Genomic DNA, 19,611 nt, shown 5'->3' on the forward strand with positions numbered 1-19,611 from the left:
CTTCTCTTCAAAAAAAAAAACCTTCAAAAAACATGTAATGCCCCAAACTAATAGTACAGGGTCATGGTTTCTCCACCTTCAAGTCTGGAGATGTCAAATTTAGCTGTTAAATTACAAGGGCAAGCAGATGACTTTCAGTTGTGGCCTAATCGTGAAGGCTTCATCATAAAGGCGTGAATTTTATACGGTCCATATTTCACGCCTTTCTTGAAAATGGTCGGCTTCAAGGTTTCCGCTTCTGGGGTCTCTATTGCGTTCGTTTGTTACACGCCTTCAGCATTTTTTCTGAGACCGCTTGGAGTTAGAGGCATGACCTTTTCCTCGTTGCCGCAGATAGTAATGTAGAAAACTAACTGGTTTTGTTATCCTGTGCCCTTCATCTCCTTTATTATGATCATGAAAATACATCAACTACAAGCAAGTTGTTTCTTCGGAAAATAGTTTCTTCTGTCCCAAACCCTGTGCCACTCTCTGTCCCACATTTTATTATATTACTATTTCTCCTAAATAAATATCATGTTTTAGTTCTTTTTTGTTTCTTTAAGATCCAATAACTATTAATTGAGTAATACACAAAATTTAACATACTCAAAATTAATTGAGTAATATTTTTTAATTTTCTATTATATATTACTTTTTTTAAAGCTGCTGTATTTATTTTTTACTCAATTACTAGTTATTGAATTTTAAGAAAACAAAAAAAGAACTAAAACATGATATTTATATAGGAGAAATAACAATATAATAAAAAGTGGAACAGAGAGTGGCATAGGATGTGAGACAGAAGATCTGTTGTGGAAGAAGGGTGGAATTTAAGAATCGAGGTGGGAGAAGGGAGTTTCTTTACAAATCCATTATCTTTTCCTTGCTGAATACGTTGGTCTTTCTATTATAGGTCTTTGGTTGAATTCAATTGGGCTGTTCAAAGCTTTACCCCCTCTTCAAAGTTTTGTGGCTGTTGAAAGTTTACTTGAAGAATGGAAGGCAAGTGGATTTTCCATTTGAACTTCGCATAATTTATGTCAATTTTAGTTGATAGTCCTTGGCACCATATCCATATCTGCACGAATTCTTGAACTATTTGTACGTGCATGGTAGTCCGGATGCTCAATCGCTACACCAGCTCGATTAATTTCAGTAGCTCAAGTGCTCCAATTCAACATACCTTACATGTTACTGTTTCCTGCGTCTACTTTTGATTATCAAATTATTTTTCGTCTCAATTCAACCACTCAACTAACTAATCAATATATATCTGTGATCATTTCATTGGATTTTGCTCTTAATTATAAAAAATAAATCAAATATCTGTAATTCACGTGTCAAAATTTAAGAATAAATATATCCACTAAACTTCTTAGTTCGAACCAAACATATGAATCCATATATGTCCAATGACAAGCTTTTTCTCATACCACGAGGCACTAGGATGAATTGAACCAAAAAAATGAAGTTGTTTTTACTTGATATTAATTCGTATCCACCAAAAGATTCGAGTATGTGACTTTATTGGAGTGAACATATGAATCTACGTACAACCAATGACAAGCTTTTTCTCATTCGAGCAAGGTACTAGGACGAATTGAGTTTCAAATATCAATTTTAAAAAAATTTTCAATTACATCATAAGCATGTTTCTCAATAATTTTATTTTTTTTCCCAATTAATTTTTAATTTCGTACAAATTATATAACAAAAAATTACTACAGTATTATTCCAAAAGTTTTTTTTCCCAAATAACATACATACAATTTTATTATTTTTCTTTTAGTATGTAATAATAACACATTATTTTTGTCACCCATCAGATATATAAAATTTCAAAGAAGCCCTACCCCATTCCAGTCTCCCCATAATTCATTGCTAGTGAGAGAAAGTGGAGATTCTCTTCTAGACTCTGAAAACCTTCTTCTCTTTCTCTCTCTAAAAAAAGCCCTTGTTGCGTAGACTCTGCGAACCCATCAAGCAAAAACTCTCAGCCATCTTCGCCGAATCAATCCCATTCAATTCGATGGCTAATAGCAATTTACCTCGTAGAATCATCAAGGTAGTTTTCCTGATCTCTTCGATCCCTTTCTCAATTCACCCCATTTACATGTGATCACTTTTTTAGGGTTTTTCATTTTTTTTTTTGTTGATCGGTGCTTTTATTTCAAATTTGCATTTCCTTGCTTTTATTTAAAATTTGCATTTCCTTAAGTTTTTATTTTTGGGTTTTTGTTCTTTTTCCGTTGTGTGACAGGAAACTCAGCGTCTTCTTAGCGAACCCGGTAAGCGCCCCCTCCATTATTTAGCTGTGTTTTTAATCTATAAGTTGAGCTTCAGATTCTGTGTTCTGCTATCTTATTATGCGTTTTTTTCCCTCTTTTCTTTTTCCAATTGAGAAGGCTGTTGTTGTTTTTTTTTTTTTTTTCGTTTTATGATCTTATTTCCTCGTTTTGTTTAAAAAATTATAGAAGTTTTCCTATGTCTTCATGACTGATAGCCTGTTATTTGTGGTGTTAAATTTTGAGCTTTATGAAAACTTACATTCTCCTTTTTCGGTTATTCAAAGTTTTTTTAAATGTGAATTTCGAATTTATTTCTCATCTGTGGACTGGAGTGTTGCAGCGCCAATGAGTCTACTCTGGTGATCACCTGGTGTTTTTCTTGAAAACAGTTTCTTTAAAGTGGAAAAACATTTTCTTTAGATCATAGGTGAGGTCATGCGAGATACAAGACTCAGAAGTCACTCATTCCTTGTGCACTTGGTTTAGCTTTATTGGTTAACAAAAACTTATGATCCTCCAAGTAACATTTACTAGAGGCTTTGGAAACCAGCTATGTAGATTGTGCATCTTTTTTTGGGAGAAAGCAATTTTTTTGCAACTGCTATATCATTTGGTAGTTTATTATGCTGAAGCTTGTTGTCAGCTTAACATTTGGTAGTTTTTTATGCAGTGCTTATTAGCTGTTTGTGTTTTTCTTCTGTACATTGTTGGTTTTGGATGTAGCATTTCCTTGATAGTTAACCATTCCATTTCCTGTCATTCCAATGTTGATTAGCTCATTTATCCTGGAGGTCAATTATTGTCATTGTGTTGATTGTTGTGTGCAGCACCGGGAATAAGTGCATCCCCCTCTGAGGACAATATGCGATACTTTAATGTCATGATTCTTGGTCCAACACAATCGCCTTATGAAGGTTGGTTGCTTGATCTTATTTTCCTCTTTGAATGGATTAATCTGCTGCCCTTGCATCTTGTTGCCCTTTGGTGTAAACAGATGCTTAAGTAATTATTAGTTTTTTTTGCTTTTAAGAATTAAATGCAGAACTTCTTTCACTATTTGGCCATCAATGTTGGTTTTGGTATCTTCTTGCATCTTGCAATTTGAATGTGAGAAAAAAGATTAAATGTGAAATTTCTAACTTAAAAAGCATTTGTGTTGATACATTTCCCCATGATTAAAATAACAAGAGAGTAAAGTCTTGACAGAAATATTAAGTCAAAGTTGTTTCATAGGGGTCATAGTTTTGCTGGACGATCATGTTGGGACTTCTAAGGCATGGCCATGTTTGGTTTGTTGAATGGTGGAACACGAGTCTTCTCACGAGTTATTCTTGTTTACTCCTGTAGAGTACAATTCAAACAACTTATCGTCTTTTGGTTTTCTATTTTTAGTTATCTTCAGCTTTTGTACCTTTGTTAAAAAGGGGTAGAGGGAGGAATCGAGGTGGGTTGTTAATTTTTTGGGAAAGGAAATAATTTCAGATTAGGCTCTTTTAATGCAGGGAGTACAAGTGATAACTTTATTCCAGCTTCCTTGTGCATGGTCAAAGATGTACATGAACTTGTTACTTTTGTAGAATTGTAAATGTGTGGTTGTCAAGTCAAGGTTTTGTGTGAGTCTTTTCTATCTCTTTCTACTTCTTATCCTTTTTTTATTTTTTGGGTTGTTGCTGTTGGGAGAGAGAGGGGGGGTTTGGTGTGGCTTTTCACAGTGGAGGGGAGGAAGAGTGGGTATGGGTCATTAAGCCCTCTCATGTCATTGGTTATGGAACTAAGAGCTTTTACCCATGTTTTGTCCATAAGTGATTACATACTTTGCCCCATGTTTGATTTTCTTGATTTTTTCTTCTATCTAAATTTGGCTTAAAGACGTTGGGATAGTTTTATATGGTATATGATTTTCCCACTGTATTTTGGTTCAGTCTGCTTACTTGGTACCCATACTTTGCAGGAGGTGTTTTCAAGTTGGAATTATTTTTGCCTGAAGAATATCCAATGGCAGCTCCAAAGGTATTGCATACTGCTATGAATTTCCAGCTTTAAAGGTGTACATATTGCACTGTGATATCTCATGGACTTGATTTGAGGCAATTTAGTCTTTTGTTTGCCCATGTAAGTAATTAAGAGCAGGAACTTGTTGTCCATCTTATACCTTCTGTTTTCAAGTGATTCTTAATAGTAACATGGTTGATGTGGCACCATTGTTGTAAGTAATTTTTTTTAGGGGCTGCATGCTCTTTCTGCATTCTTCATATTCTACAAATCAATTGTAATCTTCATTTGGGTCACATCCTCACTGTTAGTTGCTGCTAGAGAGAGTTTTCAGGAGTTTCGTGGTTATTCTGTTGGCTTTAGTAGTTTTGCCTGAAGCAGGCTCAAATTTTTTGTTTAATGAGGACTGTAGCTCCATGCTAAAGTTTGGATCTGCTCATAAACATTTGGATAGAAATATTGTGAATCTGTTAACTGAAAGGACTCTAGTTGTTACTTTTTTGTGCTTGCTATCTGCTTTTATTGTACTGTAATATTTAAGTGGTGTTGCACGGAAGGATGTGGAATTTGTATCTAATGTTAAAGTGATTGTTGGATGATTAGTCATGATATGCTGATCTGTATTGGAGTTTTCTCTTTAATAGCTGTTTCATCAGAGCATGACAACTATATCACAGCATGAAGGAGTTTTCTCTTTAATAGCTGTTTCTACCAAAAGATGAACTAAGGAGCTCAAAACCCAACTTTCTTTCAAGGAAAGGAAGGAGGCATTTTCGGGGACTAGCCTCCTTCCTTCTTACTCGTCAGGCAAAGCAAAGAAGCTAACAATTGAAAGGAGCAATCAAAAGAAGTACATTAACATTCATAAAAAGAGGAAAAAAAAAACTATATTTAATAATAGTAGGTAGCCCTAAAAAGAAAAATCTCTCATTCCCTCGTTTAGCCGTGAAGGAAAACTTAAAAGAGCCAAAGATGATTTCGACGTCCCCTGATCCAGTGATCACCCCCATCATAAAACAGAGGAGATCGAAGTGGAAAGGAGCCCGCTTACCTAGTCTCCTTTCTTTCCATTTCTGTGAGCCCCATCTCTTTAAAGCGGGCCCCCCTTAGATGGATAATTCATAGTTCTCTATCACTTGGATGACTCGCTTGTATGGAACAGAGTTGCGAGTACCCAAGTCGTCGATACTTGTGATGTAGCTTGCAACTATACATTCTTTTTTGCAGCTTTAAAATCTGCTTTCTTGCGTGTTGTTGGTTGTGTGTTCTGTAATTGTTGCGTAGCAGTGCAAATTTGGCTGATTATTAGGTGTAAACTTTTGGCCTGCCAAATGGAAGAACTTAAAAAATATTGCATTACTTTGGTCCATGTCAAACCTTGTCACCTTAAAAACATTTTTGTACATGGTTAAATATCAGCATAGTTTGGCAGAACTATTAAACATTTTGGAGGCTCGTTGCCACATTAAACATGTGTTCTCTTATTAGCTTGACCTGGGATTGGGCTTATTGGAGTTGAGGTCTTCCTAATGGTTGTTTGAGAGTTACTATATTATCTGAAATTTTGTTTTCTATGTTGATTGAAGGAATAAATCTACTTATTTGGAGTGAAATCTTTTCTAACGAAAGGCACTTGACTTGTATGCTCTTTGTCCATTACATCTCTTAACAGGTTCGATTCCTGACCAAAATATATCATCCTAACATCGATAAGGTTAGTAGTTACGGCTATAATCCTAGTACCCTCTAGGCTTAAATATAGTTATGTCTTACAGGATAAGCATTTATTTGTAGCTTGGAAGGATATGCCTTGATATTCTCAAAGACAAATGGAGTCCCGCTCTTCAGATCCGAACTGTACTTTTAAGGTACTGAAGTTACTTTTTTCTGTATTTAAAGGAAATTCTTACAGTTAAGGAATGTTGTGGTATGCTGAACAAGTTGGGATTCTGAAGGTATGATCAGGGTCTTGATTTTCTTTGAAACTCTTCCTAAAATGAGTTAGGGAGAATTGCATTAAGATTTTCTTTCCATTAATTTCAAGGCTGTATTTATTATGAACAAGCGGATGACAATTACATTATGTAATTGTTTCTCTTTTCTAGCATTCAAGCTCTTCTGAGCGCTCCAAACCCGGATGACCCACTTTCCGAAAACATTGCAAAGCATTGGAAGTCAAATGAGGCTGAAGCTGTTGAAACAGGTAAACTGTACAAACTTTCTTCTTCTCTGCTTCCCTTAAACATTAGTTTCCTTTTTCCATTTTGGGCTGGAAGCCAGGAGTCTCATATTATATTTAAAATGTTGTATATCCAATAAACTGCAGCTAAGGAGTGGACGCGTCTATATGCAAGCGGTGCCTGAAGTTTTCCGGACCTGGTGCTTCCAAAAAGTAACATGTGCAATGTACTTTATTGACTTGGTAATGCATATGGAATCTGGAAGAAAGGCTGATACTTGGTTAGGGGAATTTAATGTTCTCAGTGCTTCCAGTTACTTCGTTTAAATTGTTTTCTTGCCATGAACTGTGTCTTTCAAACTGTATAATTAAATGAAACGTACCATTTATCCGTGTTTGCATCACCCTGTTAGAGGACTTTCTACATTTTTAGTTTGAAGTTGAACTAGGGTTTAACTTGTAAAATATTTACAGCAGCCTTCTTCTTGAATTTGCCCATGCCCATGTAGGAGTTGAAAGTGTTGGCTATGCGATGTCTTTGACTTGGAGATGACAAGAATCTGCATGCAAACTTGTAACTCAAAATTGATTTTAGTAGCATGCTGATTATTTGATATTTGCTGTCCGAGAACACGAATCGCGTGTTGCAAAAAATGCATACTTGAAGGAGAGCATAATGGCATGGACGAGTACAGGGATCTGTAGCCAGGGGGGGAAGGGGGGAGAAGAAAACCCAAAATCAAACGCCAATAGTTAGGAGCAGTGAAAGAACAAAAAATATAAATTTGGTGCTTACGGGAAACTTAGGAGCAGAATTTTGGGTTCTGTTTTGGTCGATCGAAACCAGAGAGTATGATGGTAACAAAATAGAAGCGCGTCTGGACAAGACTAATCTCCTGGCGGTCAATTTGAGGGCAAATTACAAATTCATACGGCTTAAACTATGCATACAACTTTTGAAATCTTAGTCAAGGGTTTATATATAGCAATTACGGCTCCCATCTCACGCTATATCCCAAGCTGGCAGGTAGGAAAATAACTGCATGCTGCAGGAGTGATGGCAGAAAAGGAAGGAGGCATTGTGAAGAAGGGTCATGAGGAAGTGTTGAAAATGGCCATAGCTCTCCTCGAATAGCTTGGACTACCATTAGGTCTTCTTCCTCTTGCAAACGTGGTGGAAGTAGGATTTGTTAAAGAGCACAGGGTATATGTGGATTGTTCAACAAAAGAAAGTTGAACACGAATTCAAGAAGATCAGCAAGCTCGTGAGCTACGATACTGATATCCCTGGTTATATTGAGAAGAAGAAGATTAAGAAGCTCAAGGGTGTAAAGGCCAAGGAGGGTATGAGGCTTTGGCCTCCAAGTTTGTGAAATTATTCTGGACGATCCAGTAACTGGAAAGTTCCACTTCAAGGGCCTTGCGGGCATCACCAAGACACTCCCAGTTGAAGCCTTTGCACTTGGCCAGCAACGACCTCTTAGTTCACATGTTTGTTGTCCTTAATTGTTGTCTGCTTTTTATGTTTGATCCATTTCTGATTAGCATAAACAGTGTCTTACTCCTCCCAAAAATAAATAAATAAACAGAGTCTTATATTATTATGTCCTTCGTGTTTCAGTGGGATGTTTCAACAAATAAAGAAACGCTTAACAGGTTTGGTTGTAGAATCAAGGGATTGCCACATTTGTAAACTTCCTTCGTCCAACCACATGGTTCCAATGATCACCACCTACCCTCTTCTTGATGTGATAAGAAAAAGTATAGCAATGCTCCTCGCTAAATTTATGGAGTCGTCCATTTTTCTTAGTAGATAATTGATTTTGACATGCAAGAAAATTAAAACGATACATAGGATGGATGTGAATTGAGAGAATAAAAAATTCTCAAATTACAATAATCTTTTTCTTCAAAAAAAAAAAAAAAAAGATAATCCCGCCTACCCTCCCCCTCTTCTAGTAACTGTCTTTGAAAGGTTAAAGGTCAAAATTGGCTATATATATATATATATATATATAGAAAGGGATTTTATTACACAATATATATCATTTGGAGTTCATAAAATTTGTTCTATATTTGCATCGTGTTGAGAGTGATTTACATTCTAAACAAATAAACTTGCATTTTATCAACACAACGGTTCATCTACTAACCGTTCGAGCCCGAAGTCCTCCTCCCCACGCACGCACAAACCTCCTAGGGAGTATGTATACACATCGTCAAAACAATCAAGGTAATAATATATCCATAAATAGAATGGAGCACACTGAGTACGAATCCTCTTCAAAATTTTGGGTCTGAATAAGGCCCTACAAGCGCTTTCCAAGCCCAACTTCTGCCAAAAACAGCCCATTTAAGTGGTATTTAAGTGGAAAAAAGTAAGAAAAACAAAATACTACTACAAAAGACGACACAACAACGCTCTGCCTTTCTTGCGTGGAAACCCATGATTTGTGTTCGCCCCAAAGTCCACGTGTCGTCCGACCGACAATCACTAAAAGCATTAAGTGTCGGTCAGTTTTTTTGGTAAAGTTTGGTCATTGGATCTGTGAAACTTTGCCCCAATTGGTCAACTTTTCAAACCATCTTTTTCTGGGTGGCGGGCGTTGGCGCAAAACTATTAAAGCCGAATACTGGCCGTGGCCATGGGACGGTTACGTGTCTTTGACTAAAATTAAATTCCAAAGGGTCGAACCCCCTATAAGAGAAGAAGACAAAAAGGGTGAAATGAAAATCCAATTGAATTGAAGGCAAGCAAAAAAGGTAAATGCTACCTCATCATGCAAAATTATTTTGTAACCCCACCAACCAAACGAAAACGAACCAAAGCCATACATTTCATCCTACCATCCTTTATTGAATGGTTTGTTTGTATGTTATCTTTTTTTTTTTTTTTTTTTTTTTTTTTTTTATCAACACAGGGGTGTCCGGGTCAAGACCCGAAGGCGGCCCGACTATCTTTTTTGTTTGTATGTTATCCACTCCCCACTTTTTCCACCAGCCAAAGACGTCTGCTTCAGACAAGTAACAGCAGCAGTAACACACGTACAAACACACTGATAAGGGGCTCGAACGATTTTTTGACAAATCGTTCAGATCGATTTTATGTAAAATTTACAAGACGTAATTTCACATGCACACAATGTAACTCATTTTTTAATAACGTGTAATTATAGAATAAAATTTTATGAATTTCAAAACGCAAGCAACCTGAATCTTATATATATAGATATATATTTTTAAACAAAATCTTGATCATGAAATGAATCTACTGTGCAACCGTTGCTGTCCCACCTCAGCAAAAACACACACACACACTCATCTGGGGTTTTTGGAACTGAACATAACAACGGCTATATTTTCTGCAGGACATTGAATGATGATCTTCAATCTTCATCATAAAAATAAAATCGATCCATCTACCAATGTGTCCATCCATCATCAGTCAGACTTTTTTCTTTTCTTCGGTCAAAAATCGGTCAGACTTTTAGGACACTTCACTTTTGATCAGTAATAGTAGACAGACGAGTAGTAGCTTCACACTTCTATTACGTTTACGGGCTCCGTAGCCGTAGGTGGTACTGTAACAATAATAATATATCTGCCACTGTTGTTATAGGGACCTGTAAACGGAAACCAACCAATCAATAATAACGTCTCCCTGTTCTCGTCTTTTTGGATGGATCCCAAAATTCCAACAGCCTCCTCCTCTCTACACCTTTCTTTCTTTCTTAGGATTATTCTACTTTCTGATTCTTATTAACCCTTTTGCTTAATTGGAGTTTTGGCCACAAGGATCATTTATTTCTTCCATCATTATCATATAATCACTTTACTCATTTGAATGTCGCGTCCCTTTTTCTCTTTGCATGGATAGAGATGTATCCACACACCCACCTACTTCGGATGGTACCCCCAACCAAACACAAACATTAGATTTCCCATCTGCTGGCAGTATCGGGCTATCGGATAAGAAATTTTACCCTTAGTACCCACAAAACAGTTTCAATGTCATATTACGAGTTTTTTTTGCCAAAATAACCTTTTTTTTCAAAAAATATTCCTACAATGATTCAACTCCAAATTTTATTACTAATCTAATCTTCTGACCTTATCCCCTAATAAGGAGCAGCCTCCTCCATGCTTTCTAAATCAAATTCTTCAAACTCAATCAAATTTTCGTTACAACCATTATTAACATAGAAGGTTACAGACCGACGAGTATCCATTCCAAATAAAAGCATAAGACTAACTGTTTTCCTCAACCCAACATGCTATTCCTCCCATATATAGCCACATGCACAATGAGTTCCCGTTCAATGCAGTATGACAAAATCAAAACTAAGTTTTGTACAATTGATTGAATGGAGAGAGTGACGGAAAATTTTGAATTAATAATTGATGGAAAATTTTTGTATAAACATACTAATAATTCCAATTTTGCTACATTTGTAGTGAGCTTTTCCTTTTTTATTTTTAATAGGAAAGAGAGCATCAGAAACAGAAAATTACCGCAACTGGAATGGAGGTGAACAATCAAAATTCTAGACTTTGCTTTCACATTTAGTGATAATTCCAGTTTCCCTAGATTTGTAGTGAGTTTTTCTTTTATTATTATTTTTTTAATCAGAAGGATAGCATCACAAAGAGAAAATTACTGCAACTGGAACGAAGATGAACAGTCAAATTTTAGATTTGCTCTCATCTTTGAAAATATTGTCAGGTTTATTTAAATATTCAAGACTTTTGCTCTCATGTTTAGAAATATCATCAGATTTATGTTAAGTACTCAAGACTTTTTTGGACAGTGGAGTGACAAGTAAAGTCAGAGTATAGTATTATAGTAAAAAAAGAGAAGATAGATTCAGAGTAGAATACTATAGTCATGTAAGGAATTTTTGGACTATATTAATGGGCTAATGAAGGGTTTTACCCTTTTTCTCATTTCCATTTGATTTTGATCTGATGGATAACAGAAAAAGTTGTTATGGGAATAAAGTATGAAATTGAATCATTTTTAGAATATTTTTTGTGAAGGGAGTTATTTAGGCAAATAACTCGTCATATTACATCGTTAGGAGTGCTTAATCTTTAAAAGTTCTCAAAACTTGAAAAGGTCATAATTGTATTTATAATTGAAAATTGACCAAATGTTTTCATCGAAGGGGTGCTTTAATGTAATCAAATATTTGAGATAGATTGCTTAAGACATGCTAAGGCCGTGGCATTATCAGATCAAGGAATGAAAGAGTAAAGAAAAAAAAGGAAGAGAGAATAAGGGGGTTTGCATGACTTTTAATCTTATCCCAGATACACTTGCCCTGTAAATCTTTTTTTTTTATATACTGTAATATGAAAATTATTGTTTCAAGGTTCTTTGACCAATCATCAAACCACAAAATAATTAATTATCAATCAATAAATAAAAAAATCAGATCCCACTAATAATTACTGGAATTGCCATGACGTCCATTAAAATCTCAATAGTCAATAGCGACACCACTCAATAGTCAAATAGCGAATAATAGAATAGGCCAATAATCAAAGGAGTAAAGATTAGAGTCCCGCTGCAGGGGGCCTTTTTTTGTCCGAATCAAACAAAATGGAAGGGCAACCCAAGAATTCATTGCAAAAGGTACATACAGTCGCTCAGGACAGGACAGCCCTATCTGTCAGCAAGGCGCATGTTAGCACCGACCATCATCATCTTCATCATCATCGTCATCATCTTCTGTCTATCATCCAACCTTGTGGACAAATTCCCTTTGCGATGGTGATGACTTGGAATGGAGATTGGAGGTTGGTAAGTAAACTTAAATGCTTACATGTGATTTTTAAAAATGAAAAGTGGAAAGAAGCCCTCGACCACAGGGCTTCTTCTGCCTGCTCATAAAATCATATAAAGCCTCTCCCCTCAATTAATGGCCATAACTCTTATCCAAATTACACCGCCCCGTCAAGGGAAAAAAAATTTGGATCATCTATCAAAGGCTTACAAATAACCAACTTCCTTAAAAGGAGTTAGCCACCACATAAATTTTGCGTGAGAAGTCAAGGATTCAAACATTATTGCATCATCAATCAAAGGCTTACAAATGCGGGAGGGGTTTGATCACATTCTAGCCTAATCTAAGGAGAGTACCTATTCTAGCCTTATCTAAGGAGAGGGATAGCCGATGGGATTTTCTTAACGGGATTTTCCCATCGGAAGAAGCTATAATTAAGCCACAATTAAGTAGTTACTACTACTATATACATACAAGGATATGATTAAAACGTGGCATTAGTTTTTGGTGTAGAAGTGTTTTTGAAGGGAAAAAAGAACAAAAGAAATTCAAAGAATCAAACGGGGGACCGTGCATTTTTGCAGTAATCAATCGAATCAACGACCCTCCCACCAATAACTTGATGAGAAAGCCGACCATCAATTAAAAACACTTTGGCACTTGGCTGCTCTCTAGGAAAATGTACATGTGTTATAGTAAATAACAAGATTGACTACTGAACACCACCACTAAGAAAAACAGCCCATTAACAAATGACAAATCAAAGTACAAAAAAAATAACAACAACAATAATAAAGAATTTTTATTGATGAAATGGTTGAGCAATGATAAACATTAATATCAATAACATCATCATCATCATCATCATATCCATCCTTCTTTCACTAACCCGGTTAACTACCCACCAGACATGACATCCAATCTCCCTCAAATGGCCTCCAATGGTTTTGTATGTATCATTCACCAATATGTACATGTACAGGATCCGCTTCTAAAGCCAGCCAACCCGGCCAGCCATGTCTCTTTTTCTCTGGCTAGAATTCAACTAAACAACTTTAATCGATTGTACATCCTCTCTCAACTATTTCTACCCTCAACTGGAGGAGAGATAATATCAGGAACACAGGCCAGGCTATATAAAACCGGAAAAGATATGAACTTAAAATTTCGGAAAAATGTAAGATCGGTAGAAAAGATGGAACAAGAGAAAGGATGAATGAATGAATAAATGAAAGGGCAAAAGAGAACTAAGCTATCTTTTTGGATCTTTCTGGCCCTTGCCTGACATTGACATCTAACAAGATTATTATGCCGTGCTCTGCTTATGTCACAGGTGTTCAGCAGAACTATATGGCAGGAGGAATGACCGTTTGCACTGAAGCAGGGGGAGCTGGGCTGGAATGCAAAGAGGGAAGCACAAGAAATGAAGAAGAGAAGCTGGAGTAAACATTCTGATCTTGAATTTAATTACTGTAATGCCTCACCGAGGACTCCAACAGCTCTTTACTAGGGCATATCATCTCCTTCACCCGGCGACCATTCTTATAAATCTTGAATGTAGGTACAATTCTTACGTGTTCCGCATTAGCAATTGCAGGGCTCCCTTCGACATCAACCTTCAGTCAACAATGAACGACAATGTAGGTTTTGTTTTCCAGTCAAAGTATGTGAATGCACGTAACAAGTTTGCTAATTTTATTTTCAAGGCAGGGAATGTTTCAGAAGCATTCAGGAAGAATTGGCAATATCTACAGCAATGGCAGTTTGTACCTTGAGAAAGTTTATGGACGGATATTTCGCACATAATGCGTCTAGGACTGGAGATATCTGCTTGCATTGTAGGTTTGATGATGCTAGAAAATGTACAACAGAAGCACCTGCAATGTTCCAAAAAAAATTTCACGTAATTGCAGTAGTAAACAATGCACGTACAAGCTCTAATGCATAATCAAAAGGACGCTAGTGCCAGAAGGCAGAAGCTTACAAGGTGAAGAAATTGCAGCCCGAAACTGCTCAAGACAAGAAACCGACTCAACTTCCCCACCAAATTGCATATTGGAAACATCTTCTCCCCGGGATTTCTTTAGGGCAACTTGTGCATGGAATAGCGCCTCAGCAATTTCATTATCGTATGCAAGTTCCCTTCTCAAAACCTCATAATCTTGCACAGCTTCAGCCCACCGTTCAAGCTATAAATAACAATATCAAGTCACACCTACACCTATGTGATTGCAAAGCAAATACACGAATGCAAAAAAAAAAAAATGCTCTAGCGTGTTTAAAGTGCATGAGATGCAAAACAAAGGCAATTCACCTTGCTATTTGAGGCAGCCCTTCGAAGCAATGCTTTAGTATAATTTGGCTGGATACGCAGAGCTTGGCTGCAGTCATCTACAGATAGCTCCCATTTTTCAAGCTTAAACCAACATGCTGCTCTATTGCACAAGAGAACTGAGTTTGAGGGATCAAGTCTGAGACCTTCCCCATAAGCTGAGCATGCTTCAGTATATCTCTCGGACTTGAATAAAGCATTGCCACGGGAACGAGCTTGACTGACCATCCTTATATTGCTGAGTAAAACAGAGACTTCAACACTCCGAGGATCAATCTGCCCTGCTTTCTCAATGGCTGTAAGTGCATCTTCAAACCTGAATAAATTTATACAAATCACAACCCATGTAATCCATAATTTCACTTTCAGATGCGGATAGTTTGGGCCATACCTTCCAAGCGCCAACTCCAGTTGAGCTCTAACAAAGGGTAAATATGCATCAGATGCTATTCCGAAAAACTTTATTTGGGAGTTCAAATTGTCTGATGTATGAAGTCTGGAAGTGCTTGAAAGACTTGAATCAGCATCATCTATTCGGTGCAGCTTTAAAAGGGCTTCTGCTCTACATGCCAATAGCTGCCAATTCAATTAAACTGTTTCAGTTCAACCAATTTCCTTTTCCTGTCACTAGAACTTCTCCAAAAGACAGAAGTTTTAAGCATTTTTTTACCTGAGGACAACTATCAGCTCCAGAAGCAATTGCAGCTTCTGCTTCCCTAAGCACATTTTTCCAATCACCAACTCTCCGAGCATCAGTGCACCTACTTAGGCGCTTCTCAATAACTTGCAACTTCTGTAGCTCAACTGGATCTGTCTGGTGCCCTGGAATACAAAGGTGCCTCCTGGCATTTTCAACCTGTCCTAAACTGCGACCCTTACAGGAATTAGATTGCTTACTGCACAATGCAGGATAAACAATGGAAATTCCAATAACCTAAACCACAAAAGGAAAAAAGGCAAAGACCTCAACCAGATTTAAGATGGAATTAATTGAACAATAGTCATGGCTGACTGACTTTTAACCCCCCACAACTGTGTTCCTTTTGGAATGATTTAATAGCAAGTACAACTTTAAGATGGACTTCATTAATGGGCAGGTTCAATTCCAAAATGTTGAATTATTTTTTTGTCAAACTTACAATACGGTAAACAAGTAAAGACTTTAGTGATTTAAAGTGAAATGAAATTCACGCATAAATATCTTAAGCAATGACAATCTACTCGGCATTTGCTTCTTCTACAAGTAAGGAGCTAATTTACAACCCAAGTTTCTTCCCATCTTCTAATGTACTTCGAACTCATAGGAGCAGATATGAAGTGCAACATTAATCCAATTAGAAGCATGATGCACTCAAAGACACTAAGAAACAATCACAGCACGAGATCTTTCAGACAAATCAGATCTGACAAAGGACGTGGATCACACTAAAAAAAAAAAAGCAGTAGAACGAATAAAACAAGCTTAAAAAAGCAAGCAGCCCTTCATTATACGTCAAAAGCACAAAAGTTCAGCAAAGAACCATATAGCAACTGCAACACTAACATAGCAAACAAAACGAAAGATTTGAAATAACACAAAATTGCAATTTGGCATAACCAATTAACAGAAAAACAAATCAAGATTTTCACTTTCTTCACCCAACTCACCTAACAAGCAAAGACCCTAACCGATGGTGTGCCCTCACGTATCCTGGATCCAACCTAATAGCTTCCTCACATTCCCTCACTGCCTCTGGAAACCGCTTCAGACTTATCAATGCAGCTGCTCTGTTGCAATGGTAAGCAGCATTACCTGGTGAAATCGCAATGGCTTTATCATAAAGAGTTAAAGCCTCCAAAAAATAACCCTTTTTATAATTCTCATTTCCTAATCTTTTCAACTCTTCTGGATCATTACTATTCAACAATCCAGCCCCACCCCTTCTTGTTGGCTCTCCAACCATGAGGCCACCGCCTCTTAAATTTGTCGGTGCTGGGCTGGCAAGGCCCACACTTTCTCTCTCCCCGCCGCAACCAACGGCCGATTTTGCTCCGGTGCCACCCCGCATTATACTTCCGTGGCCGTAATTACCAGTCCCGGACCCCAACACATCAGTCTTGGACGACCGGCTCGCCATGCCAGTCTTCAAAATCCTGCCGGAAGGGCAGATATTCCCGCTGGGAAGCACATTGACCCCCGGCGAAGTAACAGAGCTCCCACTCCCACCGGAGTATATCAAGGGGTGGGTCCCACCCGAATCTGATCGGGAATGACCCGGCTTAAATCCCCGGCCACCGGTCGGAGAACTCTCCGCCGTGCCGGAAAGTTCGCCGGAATGATTTAAATCCGACTTTTTAACCACCTGGCCTTGCCCATTTCGACCCGATACCGATCCAGACGAGCTGGAGCTACTGCTCGTAGTAGTAGTTGTCGTCGTAGTGGTAGCAGTGGCTCCACCACGAGTCCTCAACGGCGAGACCGGCGAACCCAGATCGAGTTCTCGAAAGTCCGGCTTGTTAAAGTTGTTATCATTATCGTCTTCGACACAGTTCAATGAGTTTCTTAACCGATCATTCAAGGAATCCAACCTAATATCCGTAATGGGTTTTCCAGACTGAGCCATTTTTTTCAATCTTTACTCCCCTCAATCCACACACACACACACTGTCTCTCTCTCTCCCCCCCCCCCTGCAAAATTTCCTACGATATACAACAAATGTGCTTACTCTTTCCCCTTTTCCACCTCCTTCCTCTCAAGTCTCAGTCTTTGAGCAATGTTAAACGGTGGAAGTAAATAGGACGCAGCAATGGAAGAAGAAATAATTAGAAAGAGAAGTTTTTGAAGAAGACATGAGAGAAAGGAAATAGGGGAAGTAAGGAGAGAGAAAAGAAAAGAGATGGGGATCTCGTGATTCAAAAGGAGGAAGCAAAGAATGAATGTGAATGTTTAGAGAGTAGATAGATAGAGAGAGAGATGGGGTTTTGCAGAGGTGAGAGTTGAAGAAGGGGAGAATAGTATAGTTAGAGGATGAAAGAAAGGGAAAGGAAAGAAAAGAAATTTTTTGGGTTTTTCGTTTTCCTAATTTTCTTTTGGGTTGTTCTTTTCTTTCCTTTCACCTGCTGCTTCACGAGACAGCTCTGGTTGGCTACTCTCCTCCCACTCTCTCGCTCTTGTGTATATTAAGGAGGAGGGGGACTTTAGGGAGTCGTCTTCTCTTTTTTGCTCCCCTATTTACTCTTCTTTTCTTTCCTTTCCCTCTCTCTCTCTCTTGTATTATTATTATTCACCTTGCTTGCTTTGGGGACATGAATTTTGTAACAAGAGTGAAATGAAAGGCCATACAAATTCACTGCACTAGCTGCCCTCTTTCTTTCTTCCACTCTTTTCTTTGCTCTTTATTTCTTGGACGGGATATCTAAACGATTTTATTGCACTAAACCTAATCAAAGATTTTGGTTTTATAACTTAAAGATTTTGCTGTGGAGTCTTATAACACTTAAGTTAGGAAGATCAGTATAATTTTCAAAGTGGAAATGGAAGATTAGTATAATTTTCAAATTGTACAATGAAAATTCAATGCTTGCTCAAATTTTTTGACGAACAATATGTGTAAGCTAATATATGAATATTTATATGTAAATTGAATGCAGTTTATACGCGACAAATTCATGAATAAGAATCCATATATGTAAAATTAATATACATTTTTTTAAAATTTTTTGCTAGTAATTAGATACATTTGTGACTAATTGGCATTCAAAGCTAAATTTTAATCACTGATTTTGTCATTTATCGGATACATTAAGTACATGTTTGACATTTATATACGTACAAAAATATCGAAAGAACAAAATCGTTAAAATGGATTTTAGTTTAATTCCTTTTAAGATGACGTTGACAATTTCTTTTGACAAATGACACATGTAAATGAGTATATACAACAAAATTTATTAATAGGTAAGTGTCAATATATGCGAACTCAAGACAATTGTATAATGTAAATGTTAATATAGGTAATGAAGAACAAAATGTCTTTGATTGACTTTAAGTTTTGCATGTCTAATTACAACTTACGAGTAATAATGTCAATGGTTTTAATGATATATCAGCAAGTATGAAAGTATGGCAGTGGTAAGATGAATATTTGAGATTTTAATGGAGGTGGTTATCAAATAAATCTCCATCTTTTAGTACTGTGGAGTGTCTCACTCATAATTTGAATAACATTTTCCCCCTTTTTATCTTGTTTTGAGTTGGGAGCTAAATAGTTTCACTTTGAAAGCATAAAAAAAAAAAAAAATTCTCATGTTTGATCCATTTAGACCTTTTTAATCAATACATTGAAAAAACTAGTAAATATACTTTGCATTATAATTCATGTTATACAATTTTAGCATTATAGTTCATTTTTGTATTGGATACGTCTTAATGAAGATGGCAAAAATATAATTGAATGAATAACTACATAATTGAAATTCAGGTAATTCCTAGATCTAACCAAATCAATTTAGTCAAGAAATATACATATATATATAACTAAATTGATATGTTTCAACAAAAGTAAAAAAAGAAAAAATATGAAAAACGAAAGAATCAAATGCATTCTTTTTATACTGAACTTTTCTAATATTTCAAATAAAATTATTTCTTGGGTTAATCTTGCATTTTCCTACATCTCTCCATGTCCAGTTTAATGCACAAGTACATTATTGCATTATTTTGTAGGATTTTCCAATTCTGCAATTGTGACTTCCAAAACCTATCAGACATAGAATCCAGAGTCTAAAAACCTTGTCGAAACATATTATTCTGTGACAGTTGGTGCTCAAAAACCTCAACGGAATTGGTAGGTAATAAGGCTATATAGCTATAGTAGTTTTTAAAAAAATATATATATACACTGTCACTGTCAGTCAGTGTATGAAAAAATAATCTATAATAGTTGTAAAAATATTGAGCATATCCAGGTAAAAGTATATAGTGACAGAATTAGGAAAAAAGAAAAGCATAATCACTTGATCAGTGGACATTAATTTTAATTAGGGTGTATATCTTCTCTCTTTGTACGCAT

General features: G+C 36.7%; 2 protein-coding genes across 4 annotated transcripts; one reads left to right on the top strand and one right to left on the bottom strand.

The window, feature by feature from the left end:
* Positions 1-1,838: 1,838 nt before the first annotated feature.
* Positions 1,839-6,845, top strand: LOC113688044 (ubiquitin-conjugating enzyme E2 35). 2 transcript variants are annotated; one of them, XM_027205643.2, is made up of 8 exons: positions 1,843-2,047; positions 2,243-2,270; positions 3,098-3,184; positions 4,222-4,280; positions 5,935-5,976; positions 6,057-6,130; positions 6,368-6,465; positions 6,589-6,845. In XM_027205643.2, the coding sequence occupies exons 1-8, from the start codon at positions 2,012-2,014 to the stop codon at positions 6,624-6,626; spliced, it is 462 nt and encodes a 153-aa protein (XP_027061444.1). In that variant the 5' UTR covers positions 1,843-2,011; the 3' UTR covers positions 6,627-6,845. The 2 variants fall into 2 exon arrangements, with proteins under 2 accessions (XP_071905224.1, XP_027061444.1); XM_072049123.1 differs by lacking the exon at positions 2,243-2,270 and having other exon boundaries at positions 1,839-2,047.
* A 6,159-nt stretch (positions 6,846-13,004) lies between these two features.
* On the bottom strand, positions 13,005-17,712 carry LOC113743756 (TPR repeat-containing thioredoxin TTL1). Of its 2 annotated transcripts, XM_027271836.2 has the most exons (8): positions 16,207-17,712; positions 15,230-15,425; positions 14,951-15,135; positions 14,542-14,875; positions 14,212-14,416; positions 13,998-14,104; positions 13,712-13,843; positions 13,005-13,622 (listed from the first exon to the last, which is right to left on the bottom strand). In XM_027271836.2, exons 1-8 carry the CDS (start codon positions 17,160-17,162, stop codon positions 13,305-13,307), a joined length of 2,433 nt encoding a protein of 810 aa, XP_027127637.1. In that variant the 5' UTR covers positions 17,163-17,712; the 3' UTR covers positions 13,005-13,304. The 2 variants fall into 2 exon arrangements, with proteins under 2 accessions (XP_027127637.1, XP_027127638.1); XM_027271837.2 differs by having other exon boundaries at positions 13,393-13,843.
* Positions 17,713-19,611: the final 1,899 nt, after the last annotated feature.

Source organism: Coffea arabica, chromosome 5e, assembly GCF_036785885.1.
Source record: "Coffea arabica cultivar ET-39 chromosome 5e, Coffea Arabica ET-39 HiFi, whole genome shotgun sequence".
In the NCBI taxonomy this organism is placed as follows: domain Eukaryota; kingdom Viridiplantae; phylum Streptophyta; class Magnoliopsida; order Gentianales; family Rubiaceae; genus Coffea; species Coffea arabica.

What these genes read in the sequence shown, in the direction of transcription:
- LOC113743756 (XM_027271836.2), bottom strand. Translation starts at nt 17,162, where the DNA reads ATGGCTCAGTCTGGAAAACCCATTACGGATATTAGGTTGGATTCCTTG. An exon ending in GGCTGCAATTTCTTCACCTT is followed by an intron (nt 14,105 to 14,211) that starts GTAAGCTTCTGC and finishes GGAACATTGCAG; the next exon opens with GTGCTTCTGTTGTACATTTT. An exon ending in CGTCCATAAACTTTCTCAAG is followed by an intron (nt 13,844 to 13,997) that starts GTACAAACTGCC and finishes TGTTGACTGAAG; the next exon opens with GTTGATGTCGAAGGGAGCCC.
- LOC113688044 (XM_027205643.2), top strand. Translation starts at nt 2,012, where the DNA reads ATGGCTAATAGCAATTTACCTCGTAGAATCATCAAG. An exon ending in TACCTCGTAGAATCATCAAG is followed by an intron (nt 2,048 to 2,242) that starts GTAGTTTTCCTG and finishes GTTGTGTGACAG; the next exon opens with GAAACTCAGCGTCTTCTTAG. An exon ending in AACACAATCGCCTTATGAAG is followed by an intron (nt 3,185 to 4,221) that starts GTTGGTTGCTTG and finishes CATACTTTGCAG; the next exon opens with GAGGTGTTTTCAAGTTGGAA.